Raw genomic sequence first — 15,634 nt, 5'->3', positions numbered from 1 at the left:
TCGAAAAACCAAAAAAAAAAAAAAAAAAATGGGAACCTGAGGTTCAGCAGTCTTAATTGACAATGAGCAAGATCCAAAGAGCAGGAGCTTCATAGACCGCTGGCGTTGGATGGATACAGAAAAGTAATTCCAAGTAGGTGAAGTAGCTCCTGGAAAATTGGTGGCCTTTCAAGCTGAAAAATTCTGCACAGTGTGCACCCCAAGGCACAACTCCTCCTTTAGCGAATATAAAATTTGAAGCATAATATTAAGCTATTTCTTCCTCTAGATAAAAAAGATTTATTCACACCAATATTTGTGACAATTTACTGCTGTGATACTGAACTATTCAGATCTCTGGCATACTCTCCAAAAACACTTATTTTAAAGTAAAACACTTGAAGAGATTCTTCATAAGGAAGTTTTAATTTCTCGAGTTCATTTTTTTTTCTTCTTTTAGAAAATGATGTATTGGGACTGGAGTGATATAGCTCAGCAGTTAAGAGCACTAACTGTTCTTCCAGAGCACCTGGGTTCAATCCCCAGCACCCACATGGCAGCTCACCACTGTAAACTCCAGTTCCAGGGGATCTGACACCCTCACACAGACATACAGGCAGGCAAAATACTAATACACATAAAATAAGAATAAATAAATCAGGAAGTGAAGTATTAGAAAAAGAAAAGTACAAGCCAGGTGTGGTGGCGCACGCCTTTAATCTCATCACTTGGAAGTCAGAGGCAGGTGGCTCCCTGGATCCAAGGCCAGCCTGGTCTACAGAATGAGTTCCAGGACAGCCAGGGCTACACAGAAAAAGAGAGAAAGAAAAGAACGCCCAGAACTGAAACACGGTTAAGAAAGTAGTCCATGTAAACAGCTCTCTGGAACACTCGGTACTTTCCAGCTCCAATTCCCAGTGTGCTGATAAGAGCTTGTCCTTTGTCTACAGCTCAGGTCCCTACGCAGACTCAACTCCTGACCTTTTGAGTACTTTCCTCAGTCTCTCAGGCAGGTGTACTATAACTCCTACAGTTTGCCTTACCAGTCGTGGATAAGGAGTTCTCTGTAAGACTGCTAGGGGAATGGTGCACTCCTTTAGTTCCTTAGTATCTAGAAGTCTCTTAAATTTAGGTCTCACCCTGGACTCTTCTTTGAAGCTTAATTTCCCTAGTTGCCTCTGTCATAGTAAACAGACAGCATTTCAAAACCCAAAATAGGTAAAGACAGAATTCTTCATCTCTTTCCTTCCAAGCCAACACCTGCTTTCTGTATTCAGAGTCCATACCTTGCAGCAGTCAATTCCTCAGCATTTCCTCCTGCTGCTCCTGATGTCTTGGCTGGTTGCGTATAATTCATAGTTTTATTCACTTTATGGTGGCACCGAGACCTTTTAGGATGTGCTCTAATGCAGGCACGGGATTCTCCATGTATAAAACCCAGATATTTTACCAGCACTTGAGCAATGGCACCAAGACATGGACAGCCAGGTGGATGTTGCAGACCACTACCATCCCTCATCTTCACATGACCAACAGCAACAACTAGACATAACACCTTCTTCATCTTGGTGTGGATTTCATCACCATGGCCCCATATTTTCATTGTGCACCAGCAGGGACGGGAACTTGCCAGCCTTAATTAGGCCTGAGCCCAGGATTTTGGGATCTGCTGGATCAGAGACTTGGGGGACAAAAAGGCATCACCCTTTTTGGCCAAGTTCTTTTCCTATTTTTTTTTTAAAGAATGTAATTTTTTAAAGTTATTTGTTTTTATTTTATGTGTATCAGTGTTTGCCTGCATATCTATGTGAGGGTGTCAGATCTTGGAGTTACAAACAGTTGTTAGTTGCCATGTGGGTGCTGGGAATTGAACTCAGGTCCTCTGGGAGAGTAGTCACCGCTCTTAGCCACTGAACTATCTCCAGCCCCTTTTCCTGTTTCTTACTCTTGCTAAGCTTCTTCAGCACCTCACTGTCGGTGTGGGAGACAGCCACAGCCTTGGCCTCATCACAATGCTGCCAGTCCCCCGGGATGCACACAGAGAACTTGGGACAGGGAGTGGACTTAGGCTGATGGTGCCTGAGAAGCATTTGCCCTCCTGACATTCTTTAGGCTCATTTGCAGCGCTACTGTTTCCAGAAACTTGTGGCACTTTTGCTGGTTCCTGTGCAGGACTTCCCACACTGCTTGATTCAAAGTGTCTCCAGAGACTCTGTTTTTCCATGGCTGCTCACACTGGGAAAGCCAGAAAAACAAAATGAAACAAAACAAAAAACTTTATTTACTTCTTATGTTCTTTTTATCCTTACTCTTAAGTGTCAAGAAGACAAAAATCCATAGCCTTGTTACTGATACAGATTAACTCGAACAATGTCAAGCATATATAAAGCACTCAATATTTGCTGAATGAAATGGATTAATCCTTTTATTTTTGGTTGTGAGCCTAGCCTTTAACAGCTGAACCAGCTCTCCAGCCCAAATGGATTAATCCTTTAGAGCATATAAATTAAGAACGTATCCCTTGGGGCTGAAAGGTAGCTCAGTGATTAAGGGCAGTTGTTCTTCCAGAGAACCTGGTAGTTCACTACCGAGCACATGTTGGGCAGCTCACAACCAACTGTAGCTTCGGTTACTGGGTATCGGCCTCCAAGGATACTCCAAGGGTGGCATATTCATGTAAATGCAAATGTTTTGGTTTTTGTTTTTCAAGATAGGGTTTCTCTGTCTAGCCCTTGCTGTTCTGGAACTCACTCTGTAGACCAGGCTGGCCTTGAACTCAGAGATCTGCCTGCCTCTGCCTCCCGAGTGCTGGGATTAAAGGCATGCGCCACCACCGCCCGGCTAACTTTAAAAAAAAAGTGTATCACTTTCTATTTAAATTCCATTTGCAACAGTTCTCAGATATGTGACCTAATACAAGCTGATTCTCTTGCTAACTTGCATAATAAGATCCACTTTATGGGGGTAAAGATTAAACGAGAAGTACTAGGCAAAGTCCCTAGCATATGAGTACTTAGCAAATGAGGACTGTTAGCAATATTGCTGCCCGTTTGTGTTATTGAATGCTGTTGATTATGCCTGTGACATGACTCTCCTCCAGCTTTCTACTCTTTCTCCCACTGTTCAGATTTAGAGCCCTTTGGTCTACCTTGGGACACTAGTTTCTTGTGTCAATTTTTTTTAGAGCAATCTCGTGTTGCTTCTCTACCTAGATTCCTTTGGGTTTCCTACCGTCTGCTGAATGAAGCCTAACGTCCAGGTTAGGGACCAGGGCTGTTCATCAACTGTCCTCTTTTGCTTCATCCCCCACTGCCTGGTTACTCCTCTAGGACCACCCATGCCTAGTCCCTCTTGTTGAAGCCCATCTCTACCAGTTTGTCTCTTTCAACCTTCCTGCCCACTGCATAGAATTCCTATCTTTTATTGGCTTGGATCCTCAAGAAAACATATTTCAAAAAGCACAAAAGAGAGTGTGCTTAGCCATATTCAGCTCACAATAAAGACACGGGTGACTAGAATAATTCATGCTTTGGATGTTTAATGGACTGCCAATAACATTGGTCAAAGGAAAGCAGAGGAACTTTGTCTTGTAAGAAATAGAACCGAGCGGGGGCAGCGGAGGCACACACTCAGGAGGCAGAGCCAGGCGGATCTCTGTGAGTTCAAGGCCAGCCTGGTCGACAGGTCGAGATCCAGGACAGGCACCAAAACTATACAGGGAAACCCTGTCTCGAAACAACAACAACAAAAGAACCGAAGAGCTCCAACATCATCTGGCATCTGCTTGGTGCTGTATCTGTGGTCAGAAGTGCACACGATAGGAACTTCTTGTTTGGGATCACAATCAATTGTGCCACTTGGGCCTAATTAACTCTGTGCCAAGCAGTCATCAGCACAGGTTTTGTGTGCCGCAGTTGTTGAAATCTTGGCTCTTGGACCATCCTCTGAGCCTCTTGATAAGGCCGCCCTAATTTCTCAATGTCAGCCACTGCACAGTTAAACAAGGGATCTAGATGGCATATGGACATTTTGTTATCTATGTGCTGCTCCAGAAAAGCCTGTTCATTTAGTTCTGGTGTTGCTGAAGGTTGGAGCTAGGATCTCACATATGCTGAGGAAGCATTCTACCACTGAACTACAGCTCCAGTCCAAGCAGGCATCTGTGAGTGAAATATTGGCAGCTGTATGGTTTAACTCCAAGAAGTGCATGTCTAGGCTTCACCAGTTTGGTAGAGCAGAGTCTGGGTATCTCTGTATCCTCTACTACTCCTGGAACAGGACTTGGCTCACAATAGTTCAATAAATGACTGTTACACTTCATTGAAAACTGTGGAGACAAAGGTAACAATAGAGAAATGTTTTCATAGTCATCAGTCTTTGGTTCCCGTGTAGATATGACTAGATTTTCATCACCGTGCACGAGTGGGATGTTTTAAATCACACACCCAACAAGGCCATGAGATTTCACAGATTCAAACAAATCTTGATCTCTTAGGGAGTGGCTGCATTTAATGAGGCCGAGAAAGAGGCACATATGATTTGGGATGGCATATTGTAACATTTCCTTAAAGAAATCAGGTTTATTTTCAGTACAGACACTGACAGCTAGAATTAGAACCTCGTTTAGATGAGGCAGGGGCCACATCATGTGTTTTTTTTTTTTTTTTTTGGTTTTTCGAGACAGGGTTTCTCTGTGTAGCTTTGCGCTTTTTCCTGGAACTCACTTGGTAGCCCAGGCTGGCCTCGAACTCACAGAGATCCACCTGGCTCTGCCTCCCAAGTGCTGGGATTAAAGGCGTGCGCCACCACCGCCCGGCCACATCATGTGTTTTACTCAGCAGTTTAGCCATAAAGCAAAGAGGGCCTAGCATGAAGTAAGCATTAGACCACTCATAGAGTGTACATTCTTACTACTTAGGATAACTGTGTTGATTTTCTTTATTTGAAGAAACGTGTGACTAAATGAGAAATCCACATTTGAGATTTTTCCACAGAGTCAAATGTATTCCTGTGGGAAATCTTTCAGAAAAGACGAAACTCTGCCGATTCCACTGCAGAGGGAAATCCCCTGGAAGCGGGCTTCATGACACGCGCCCTGGGCAGCAGCTTACCCACTCAGCCAAGTGGACTTCCCCTGGCTCAGGGAGCTGTCACTGAAGTCTGGGCCGCGACACTGCTGCCGCTTTCGCACAAGCCTGTGGGGCGGGCTTGCTGTCTCTGTGGAAACTTTGCTCTTCCCCTCTGCGCGGCCACCAAGTCAGACTTTTTGAAATGACTTTCTGGGTTTTTGAAAAGTTTTAGAGATGACTTGACATCTCGTGAGTCTTGGAAATTTTTCTGGGGGGCCTCCGTTCGGCCATGCCCCCACTCTCCCTGGGGATGGAAGAAAGTGGAAGGTAGGGGTTACCCACCAGGCAAAAGTACAAAGTGGAGGTGCAGCTTTCCTGGTGACATGCTGAATGGCATGGTAGTCAAGATAAGAATCCTGCCCTTAGTGGGGTCTATAGTACAGACTGATTTGTCTGTTATGCCCGAGACTCTGAGTTCTGTTCCTCCCATTCCCCCCCCCTCACACCCTCACTCCCGTCTACCCCCGTACACAAAAAGTCCATAACTTAAAATACTCTCCCAGTAGTTTCAATGAGGCAGGGAACAGAGAAGAATGAGGTTTGTGGTTCCTTGTGATATTATCAGGTGTTAAAACACAATGCCCTGTGAATTCATCTATATAACAGTTAAGTAGCCTAGGAGAGTTGGGATTCCCCTTAAAGGCAGCTGCAGACAGGACAGAGCCGCCTGACCAGGGAGAGGGATGTGGCATTGTCCCCCTCCCTAGCCAGACTTTCACCATTCAGTCTCCCCAGAAGATTCCCTGAAGACAAGAATCTATCTGAATCCTCCCATTCATTTAAGAACAATCTCTCTGGTTCATCTCTGTCGGGTGGTTCTCCCGGCACCTGGAAGCAGCAGTCCAGTAATCCCCAATACGTATTGTAAAGGAGAAAAGGCAATTTATCTGTGTTCTAGGATCCACGAGCAGGAGACTGACAAATGAGAGGTCAATGTGGGCTGGGATGTGATTCCCGAAACGTTAATTAATTTAATACCTGCACTTTTTGTTTTAACAAAATCATGTGTATCTGTGTTTTGCCTGCATGCATGTCTGTGCTCTAGGTGCACACAGTATCCAAGGAGGCCAGAAGTTGTTGCATCTACGGGGACTGGAGCCACAAGAAGGTAATGAACTGCCATGTGAGTGCTGGGAATCGAACCCAGGACCTCTGGAAGAGCAGCTAGGGTTCTTAACAACTGAGCTATCTCTCCAGCTCCAACTTCATTATATTTTTAATTCATAAAGCCTTCAAACTCCTACCCAACAGGATCCTATTAAGCAGTGTTCCCCAGTTCCCCTGGTCCATGCTATTCAGGGTGGTTCTCTTACTCTCTAGACTAAAGGGGGCACAACACTGTCTACCAACACAGCACACTCGAGTTCTGTCACTTCCCTCTGTACCATCCCCTTCCTTACCAGTCAATATAATTCTGTGCCTAGATTCTCCCAGCATTTACCCAAAATGATAAATGCTGTTCTTTGATTTGAAAGGGAATAAACTAGTATTGGTTCAATCCCAGGGATATTTAACTATAACCATCCACTGTCCCCTCTGCACAGCCAAGACCTTCACTTTGCTACTCACTCTTGGGTTTCAGCTATGACAACTTCACTATAATCATCTTAGACTTTTGATGTTTCTTTGGTTTTTCCAAACTGCCTTCAATGAAGACCCAGTGCTCAGCAGAAGTTTCTGGAAGCCAAGGAAACTGTGAATTCCTTAAGAAGTCTCAATGGTCTGCCCAGATACAGGAAGAGCCCAGCTGGCTTAGCCTGAACCGTTGGTGGTTTGTGACACACAGCTTCCCCTTGGGCATAACACCGGAAGCGTCTCAGGGCTCAGAGAAGAGTGAATGGTCCCGTGAAAAGCAAGCCAGGGAAGACACAAACAAAGTCCTGGACTTTGAGCCCACGCAGGCTCTGTTTGGAGAATCAGGGTTTGAATCTGAGTCTTGCCACAGGCTACCTAGTGGTCACAACAGCGGTTTCTTCTCTCAAAAGGGAACATTCTGTCTCTAAAGGCAAAGTAAAAATAAAATGAGCTACTACAATGAAAACAGAACCAATCTACTAGATTTGAACTCAGCTTCTCTCCGTGGGAAGGTTACCGGTGAACAAGGCTCAGTTTGCTGTATTCCCAGTAAAGAGCCAAGCCAAGAACAGTAACTACCTGAGCGCACTTGGTATTCCGAAGTGAAGTCTTCCTTATTTCGAAAGTGGCCAGTTCTTACCCGCCCTGTCCACACCACTCAGCTGCGCCTGTGAATGGACAGGGGTGTGGGACTGCAAACATCCGCCAGTGGCCGAGACTGTCGAGGCTGTGGTGGGTCCTTGCATCTTGGGGTCTTTTAGATTTTTCCCTAGTTCCTCCTGGACCTTGCTTCCTGACTGAGGGATGTGGGTGGGGGACCAGGAGAGTCCAGAGCAAAGAGGAAATAAAACTCAGCAGCCTTCCCTTCAGCTGAGAGACACTTCCTCTTCTTTGAGGTTTCCGAATTGGCTTCCTCTAATTCCTATTTTCTTACCACAAAAGTGGCATCGCTGATGTTCAAAAGACCATATCCTCTTGGGGAAATTGGAGGGAGAGGGAGAATGCAAATGAATGAGGCTTCTGAACATTAAACAGGTATTTCATTCATTGATTTAGAAATGAGCCCCCACCACCACCACTTGAATTTTTTTTGTTTTGTTTTGGTTTTTTCCAGACAGGTTCTCTAGTCCAGGCTGGCCTAGAACTTGCTATCTAGCCAGTGCTGGCCTGGAATGCTGGCTCATTCCCTCATCTGCCTCCTGAGCGCTGGCTTAGGAGCTGCATCTTGAACATCCGGTCACTGACAGTCTTCTCCTCTAGGTACTCTGCCAGGACTTGAGAGACCCAAACTTCACACCAAGTACGTTTTTGTTCACAGTGGTGAAACGAAACAAAAACAACCAGAGACAGCAGATCTAGACTTTAAAACACCGGAGTGTGAAAGCCTCTGGAACGCTGCCTTCTAAGTACACAGCACGTTACAGTCCAGCTACCCCAGCACCACGCCCCTGTACAGATGTCTACTCAAGAATCCAATGCATTTCAGCTTCGGTGGGTGAAGGGTTGCTAAATGGTATGATTAGGAAAGACAGTAAAGTTATTTTTTATTTGTGAAGACAGGGTCTCATGTAGATTTGCTATGTAGCTGAGGATAGCCATGAACTCTGATTCTCCTGCCTCTACCTAACCACAGTGCTGTGATTAATAGGTATTTGCCAACATGCCAGGCTCTAAGAAGTTACTATGTGTTGGTCAGGGAGGCGTCAGACACCATAGACTAAGTTTCTGGCCAGCCAGCTCACAGAGAAAATACCAAGGAGCGAAGGGGGAATTCGCTCAAAGGAGAAGTGGGCATGGGAGGTTGAAAATCGGGAAGATATTTTCAAACGACTTCTCCAAAGCAGTTCAACAACGTAACTGAAACATGTCTACTGGCAAGAAACAGCTAACCACTCTGGAGACACAGATGAACCACGTAGGGTCAGAAGCTGGGAGTGTGTGGGAGGGTGTTCAGAAGCAGAGGAAGAAAACAGCTTGAAAAGCACACACACACACACACACACACACACACACACACACACACACACACACACACACACACGGCAAGCGACAAGACCCTGGATGCTAACGGGGTTTATGCTCTGGCTGGAAGGCAACAGGGAGACCTTGAAACTTTTTTATTGTTTTGGGTTTTTGTTGTTGTTGTTTTTGAGACAGTGTCACAGATAACCCAAACTGTCCCCAAACTTGCTATGCCGACAAGGATGGCCTTAACCTCCCTAGTGCTGAAATTACAGGCATGCATCACCACACTTGGTTTTTGTTTGCTTGCTTGCTTGCCTGAAGCAAAGTCTCATGTAGTCCACGATGAGGATGACCTTGAACTTACTGCTCCTCCTTCTCCTGAGTGCTAGGATCACAGGTGCATGCTGGGATCGAAGGTGAGTGCTGGGATCACAGGTTTGTGCTAGGATTGATTACAGGTGTGTGCTGGAGTCACAGGTACATGCTAGGATCACAGGTGCATGCTAGGATCACAGGTGCATGCTAGGATCACAGGTACATGCTAGGATCACAGGTGCATGCTAGGATCACAGGTGCGTGCTATCACACCTGGCTCAGTTGATAACGGGGTATGCTTGCTAGGCTGAGCTACAACCACAGCCCAGCTGGTCGGTGTTTTTGAGCAGAGTAGCATGACTGGAATTATGCTTTGGACAGATAAACTATGTAGGTGAAGGCTTATGAGGGCATAAAGTGAAGAAAGCAGAAAAAAAAATCTTCCAGACGTTAGCTTCCCACCCCATTATTAGTCGCAAGCAGGGTTTTTGTAATAGGCTAAACTGGAGACTATCCACATGCTCATCAATACGGAGTAAGTCAGGGAAAGGGCAGAGGGTGTTTCTGGAGCAAGTGTGAGACAGACTGTAACAGGACAGACGGATGTTTGTCCTCCCACTCCTCCCTTCAGTTTTTCTCTTTCTAGTTGATATGTCTAGAAGGTTCCATTACATCTTTGCTCCCCTTGATAGCACACACTCCTACGGTCACTTTAACAAAAGCAATCACAATTCAGAAGTCAGACTATGCAATTCTGTAACAGCAGTTGCGAACAGGGGCTGGGCAGATAGGTGACATGCTTGCCTCAGTAGCATGAGGACCGGAATATTATCTCCAGAACCAACATAAAAAGGCCTGACAAGCACCTGTAATCCCAGCGCTGGGGAGGCAGACACAGGAAGATCCTTGAAGCTCATTGGTCAATCTAGCTGAGCTCCAAGCCAATGCAAGACCCTGTAACGAAGGAAGTTTAGAGTGTTCCCGAGGATGACAACTGAGGTGGTTTTCTCGTGCGAGACACACACACACACACACACACACACACACACACACACACACACACTACCCAAATGTAATTTAAAAATGTCATTAATAAAATTTTGGGGCTCACTGAGTCCTTTCTACTCAAATTATAAACTGCAGTACTGGCATCACCAGGGATGCTCTTCCTGAATCATCTTCCTTTGGCGCCAGGGAGGGACTGAACCCAGCTATGCTCACACGTTAGTACGCAGCTGAACTCCGAGCCAGAACCAGCATTTGGTGTTAGATCCCTAGGTCAGTCTCAGCCCATGCCAGTGTGAGAATTTGTGCACAGCCAGCCCACTTTCCTCGCTAGCAGACAGCCGAGGCTCAACCAGCTAGCTGATTTTCAAGACTGGCCAGATCGGGAGGGCACCTTCAGGAACTTAGATGACAAGGAGGTCCTGCAGGGGAGAGTGGTGTCCGACTCCACGGCCTTCCCAGCAATATGGCATGGCACACAGTAGTGAAGGGAGAGGAATTACTGGAAATTAGGCCTGGGATTGAAAAGACACTAGAGCAGCTGAAGTGAATGAAAGAATCTGCTGGGGTTGAAGCCGCCGGTCGCATGGAATGCTTTGAGAGGGATGGGGAGACCAGGTGACCCCAGAAGGGGACAGGCAGCAGGGAACCTTGTAAGGCTGGAGAGACTAGGCTTAAGATTTGGTCAAGGATGGCTTAGCGAGATGGTTCAGCAGTTAAGAGCGCTTGCTGTTCTTCCAAGGGAAGCAAGTTCAGTTCCCAGCACCCACTTTGGGTGCTCACAACGGCCTTAATTCCAGCTCCAGTGATCTTCTGAGAGCACCCACACACTCTCAGTACATACTTACACAGACCTAAAATCATAAATAAAAACAAACCTTAAGAAGCCTGGCCAAGGAACTGGTAGTTGTGTTGAGGGAGTAGGGCAGGAAAAGAGGCTGGGGTCCAGGGATGAACTTGAAAGGTTGAAATCCTGGGCTGTGAGATGGTTCAGTGGGTAAAGGTGCCTGATGTCAAGCCTGACCACCCGTGTTCAATTCCTGGGACCCACATGATTGGAAGGACAGAACCAACTCCTGAAAGTCGTCCTCTGCTCTCCACATGTGTGAGGCACATGAGCATGTGCGCGCACACACACACAGAAACACACACAGGAAAATAAACATAAAAAAAAATCTTGGCCAGGCAGTGGTGGTACACACCTTTAATCCCAGCACTCGGGAGGCAGAGCCAGGTGGATCTCTGTGAGTTGGAGGCCAGCCTGGTCTACAGAGTGAGTTCCAAGACAGGCACCAAAACTACACAGAGAAACCCTTTCTCAAACAAACAAACAAATAAACAAACAAAAATCTTCTTTAAACTTGGAAATCCTGGGTTGATGAGACGGCTCAGGAGGTAAAGGTGCTTTCTACCAAGACCGATGACCTGCATTCAGTCCCTGCATCTTCCATATGTGCTGTGGTATGTGTAGGGTAAAAGGACCAAGGAAAGAACACCCAGACCCTGACTTGATCCTAGAGCCAAGAAAAAGAATCTACCAATCCCTGAGTTTGCCCCAAGACCAGGCCACCCTGGACAACTCCACCCCCAAGAAACCCTATATAAACCCTGCATTCTGCTCAGTTCCCTGCGCTTCTTGCCTGAGCAGAGGCAGCCACCCTCTTGGGTTCTTCCCTTCCAATCAATCTCTTGTGTGAGGTTTGTTGTACAGCGTGACTTTGTGGTATTCCTTGGCTCCTGACTGCCAGGATACCTTGCCCCTCAGAGCTGTAACACAATGCGATTCTGCTCAAAAAAACAAAGTCAAAGAGATAAAGAGAAGGCCATTACAAAGATGGCCAAAAATCACGGTGTGAGAGGTGGAGACTGTGGTGATTCTGGAAATCAAAGAAAAACATTCTATTGACATTCGCAAAGCACAAAATGTTCAATAATGATTTTCTCACATAAACTTCCCTTTGGGCCTGGATTAACAGCAACAAGCCCCACATGATTTGCTCTGAAAAACAAAAGGCTCTTTATGTTCTTCAGAACTTCGCTTCACAAACACAGCCTGGCCAGAGGTTTCTCTATGAGCTGGAGATCAGAGGGCCTGACTTGGAAAGGACCCGTCTCATCAAGGATGTGACCACTCCTGCTGGAACAGACCAAGTGCCAAAGGACGTGGCCTTTTACTCGAGACAGCTTCTGGGAACAGTTTCTTCTGAACATGAGCAATCCTTGAGTAGGAGTTTGATAATGCAGATACAAAAGAATCATGTTGCACTATACATAACAGCCTAGTTTAAGTCAGTTAAAGTCTTTTTTGTTTGTGTTGAGACAGGGTCTCAAGTAGCTGAGGCTGACCTCGAACTAGCTAAGTAGCTAAAGATGACCCTAAATTCCAGAGTCTCCTTCCTCCAGCTCCAAGGGCAAGGGTTATAGGCATTTTTTTTTTTAAACCACATCTAACTCCCAGTTGGCTCTATTAATTTACCTTGTTATGAGTATATAACAATGTATATGAAGAAAACACTGCAGAAGATTTCTAAAACAAGGAAATGGGCATATAAAACTGGGTAAACATGTATGCTGCCTTGGTCTACATAGTGAGTTCTGGGCTATAGAATTGAGACCCCGTCTCAAAAAGAAAAGGAACCTTGAATTCTAGGGCCAGGTCACTAAAGAGGAGGGCAATTCAAGAATGACTTCTTTCGGTCCAAATTCCACTTCTACAGATTTGAAGCAACAAGGGCCACAAAGAACTCACTTTTTCGGAGACTGGCCATATCCGCCACCAAAAGAAGCTGTTTCAGGGGGGGTAGATGCTCTGTCCCATTCCCCCAGCCCAGGACTCCACTCTGCCCCAGAAAAGCCAAATGGCCAGAACTGCCAGGGATTCCGCTGGCACCTAGTGGACACGGACATTCTATTTTTATGTAGTCACAGACAGGCCAAGAGGCCTTCTTTAGTAATGGACCGACTATGCAGATGGGAGCTGAACTTGACCCCTAATAATGTTCTGCTCAGGTGGGAGTGATGAGGTTGTCCCACCTGACCTAGAGTTTATCTCCCTAACAAATTTGAGATTCAAGTTGCTCACAATGACTTCTGAGGCATTTGCTTCTTGGATTAGATTTTAAATAGTACCCAAGAGATGAGTGGCACTCAGTTCCGTTTAGTCGAGAAGATCTTTTCTTGCCAGAGTTACCACAAGTCTTTCAGACGTCACTATTAACATAAATGCTCAGTTATCTGCGTGTGCGCATGTGCAGGCCAGAGGGCAACCGACAGCGCAGCTCCTCAGAAGCCACCTTGATTTTTCCGACAAGCTCTTTTGGCCTAGCTCACCCGAGTAGAGAGTCGGGGTGCGCAGTCCGTCTGTCTTGGATCCCCCCGTGCTGGCATCCTAAGCACGTGTCCCTAACCTTAGCTTTTCCATGTGAGTGCAGGGATCAAATGCAGGTCCCCGTGCTTGGATAGCACTTTACCAACCCAGCCCTCTCCCCGGCCCCTTTCAATGGCAATTTTAATAATTCAATCTAAGCAAGCCTGGAGGTTCACACCTGCAACCTAGTGCTTGGGAGTTCAGGCAGATGGTTGGCAGAAGGTTCCTGGCCAGACAGGGATACATTGCTCAAGACCCTGCTCAATACCCTCCCCCACCACCAAAAAAACACCCCCCATCCCAATCACCCTCACCACCAAAAACCCTTTACACAGGTGTGGTGGCGCATACCTTTAATCCTAGTACTTGGGAGGCAGAGGCAGGCTGATCTGTGAGTTTAAGGCCAGCCTGGTCTACAGAGCGAGCTCCAGGACAGTCAGAGCTGTTAAAAAAATGGGAAAAAATTTTTTTCTTATAACCAGAATAATTTCTTTAAAAATAAGCCACATATAATGTCACGGGTCTGCAGATACTTGGGAGGCTAAAGCAGAGGAGGTAAGTTCAAGGCCTGCCTGGGCTATGGTATGTTCAAGGACAGCCTGGTTAACTCAGTGAGACCTTGTCTCAGAACTAAACATAAAAAACAGGGCTCTGAGCACAGCCTGGAGGTGTGAACAGAGCTCACCACATAGTTCAGGGATCTAGAAAACAAGGTCCTTAGCATCTTCCAGGGCTCTCCATTTACAATCATGTCTAAATTTATTTCTTTACTTTTACATTTCATTTATCACATGTGCATGTGTGTGTGTGTGGGATGACACACTTTCATGGAGGCCAGAAGACAACTTCTGTGTTCAGTTTCTCCTTCTGCCCTGTAGGTCCTAGGGATCAACTCAGGTCGTCAGCCTTGGTAGCACACATCTTTATCCACTCAGCCATCTTGCCAGCTCAAAATCCTGTTCTTTTTTTTTTTACAAAGCGAGTTTTTATTTCTAAAACTTTGCCAAAAAAACTTCAGATTTTTTCTGAATATCATCTTGGAATACCATATCATACCAATACCATGATCCACTTGGAAAGGTGTATAATTACAGTATAAAACAAAGAAGGGCCAATGGGTGAGCCTGGAGGGTTAAGGCAGCAGGAGCAACTGTGGAGGGCTGCCTCGCCCCCAGTTACGTGAAGAGCTGCCCGGCAGAGGAACAGGCACCGAGACTGTGCTAGGACCCCCAGTTTGGGATAAACCTCTAGAAACAACGGGGGTGGGGGTGGTGCACTAGTTATGAAAAGATGCTATTTTTTTTTCATTTAACTCAGAAGTCAGTTTGTCGGGCCAGGGCTGCACGTAGCGCAGCTGGTCGAGCGCTCGCCCTGCATACATGGAGCCCCATGTCCCATCTCCTGCTCTGCACACAGCAGGCGTGGTGGCCGCTCCTGTAATCTCGGCCCTCAGGAAGTAAAGTTCGAGGACCGAAGCTACTAAACAAGACCCCGCCTCAGAAACAAAACCGGACAAAGCTAAAACCCCATTTGCTGCTGCAAACCAAACAATGCTACTAAAATCTTTTTATTTTCAGGAAGGACAGAGGTCATGCCTGAGATGAGCATGGGTGTAGGCTCTCCGCCGCCAGCAGGTGTCGGGTTCAAATTCAGCACGGGGCGGGCGCCTGCGCCTTTCCCTGGAGGCACAGCCATTTGGTGGGCACTTCACAGGAGGACCTCTGCACCGGGTCTTCATCATACGGGATGTGCCAGGAGTCTCCAGTTGTCTGCACCACTGTATCATAGCGGAGAGGGTCCTGGGAATCAGAGAGCCAAATGGGAGAACGACAATGGGCTGGTGACGCCTTTGGAAGAGCACCGTGTGCTATCCAACACTGGACCGCCTTCCTTCCTTCCTTCCTTCCTTCTTTCCTTCCTTCCTTCCTTCCTTCCTTCCTTCCTTCCTTCCTTCCTTCCTTCCTTCCTGTGCCTGTGGTGTATGCACATGTACGTATCGATACAGGCCTGTGCGTGCACAGAAGCCGGAGACTTCTACCACTTTCCACATTATTCCTTTGAGGCTGGGTCTCTGCCTGAACCTAGAGGTACTGGGTTTTTTGTTTGTTTGTTTTGCTAGGTTGGAGGCTAGCAGCAATCCTCCTGTCTCTGCTCCATACACTGCTGAGGCTATTGGTATGTGCAGGAACACACTCAGCTTGTAATGTGGGTGCAGGGATCGGAACTCGGCAAGCACTGACCACTGAGCCATCTCTCCAACCCCCACAACAATAAACAAAATAACATAGAAGGGAGCTTC

General features: G+C 46.5%; 1 protein-coding gene across 2 annotated transcripts in view; it reads right to left on the bottom strand.

Moving 5' to 3' along the window:
* Nucleotides 1-3,500: 3,500 nt before the first annotated feature.
* The window catches only part of Prorp (protein only RNase P catalytic subunit), a 116,704-nt gene continuing 104,570 nt past the window's right edge, over nt 3,501-15,634 (bottom strand). For both annotated transcript variants that reach the window (XM_052738537.1, XM_052738535.1), the window contains one exon: nt 3,501-15,134. In XM_052738537.1, the coding sequence (XP_052594497.1) occupies nt 14,985-15,134 (150 nt within the window). In that variant the 3' untranslated portion in view covers nt 3,501-14,984. The remainder of the gene's footprint in view (nt 15,135-15,634) is intronic.

This window comes from Peromyscus californicus, unplaced genomic scaffold, assembly GCF_007827085.1.
Source record: "Peromyscus californicus insignis strain IS unplaced genomic scaffold, ASM782708v3 Scaffold_15__1_contigs__length_86483966, whole genome shotgun sequence".
Taxonomy (NCBI): Eukaryota; Metazoa; Chordata; class Mammalia; order Rodentia; family Cricetidae; genus Peromyscus; species Peromyscus californicus.
This window is presented reverse-complemented; position numbering and strand designations above follow the sequence as displayed.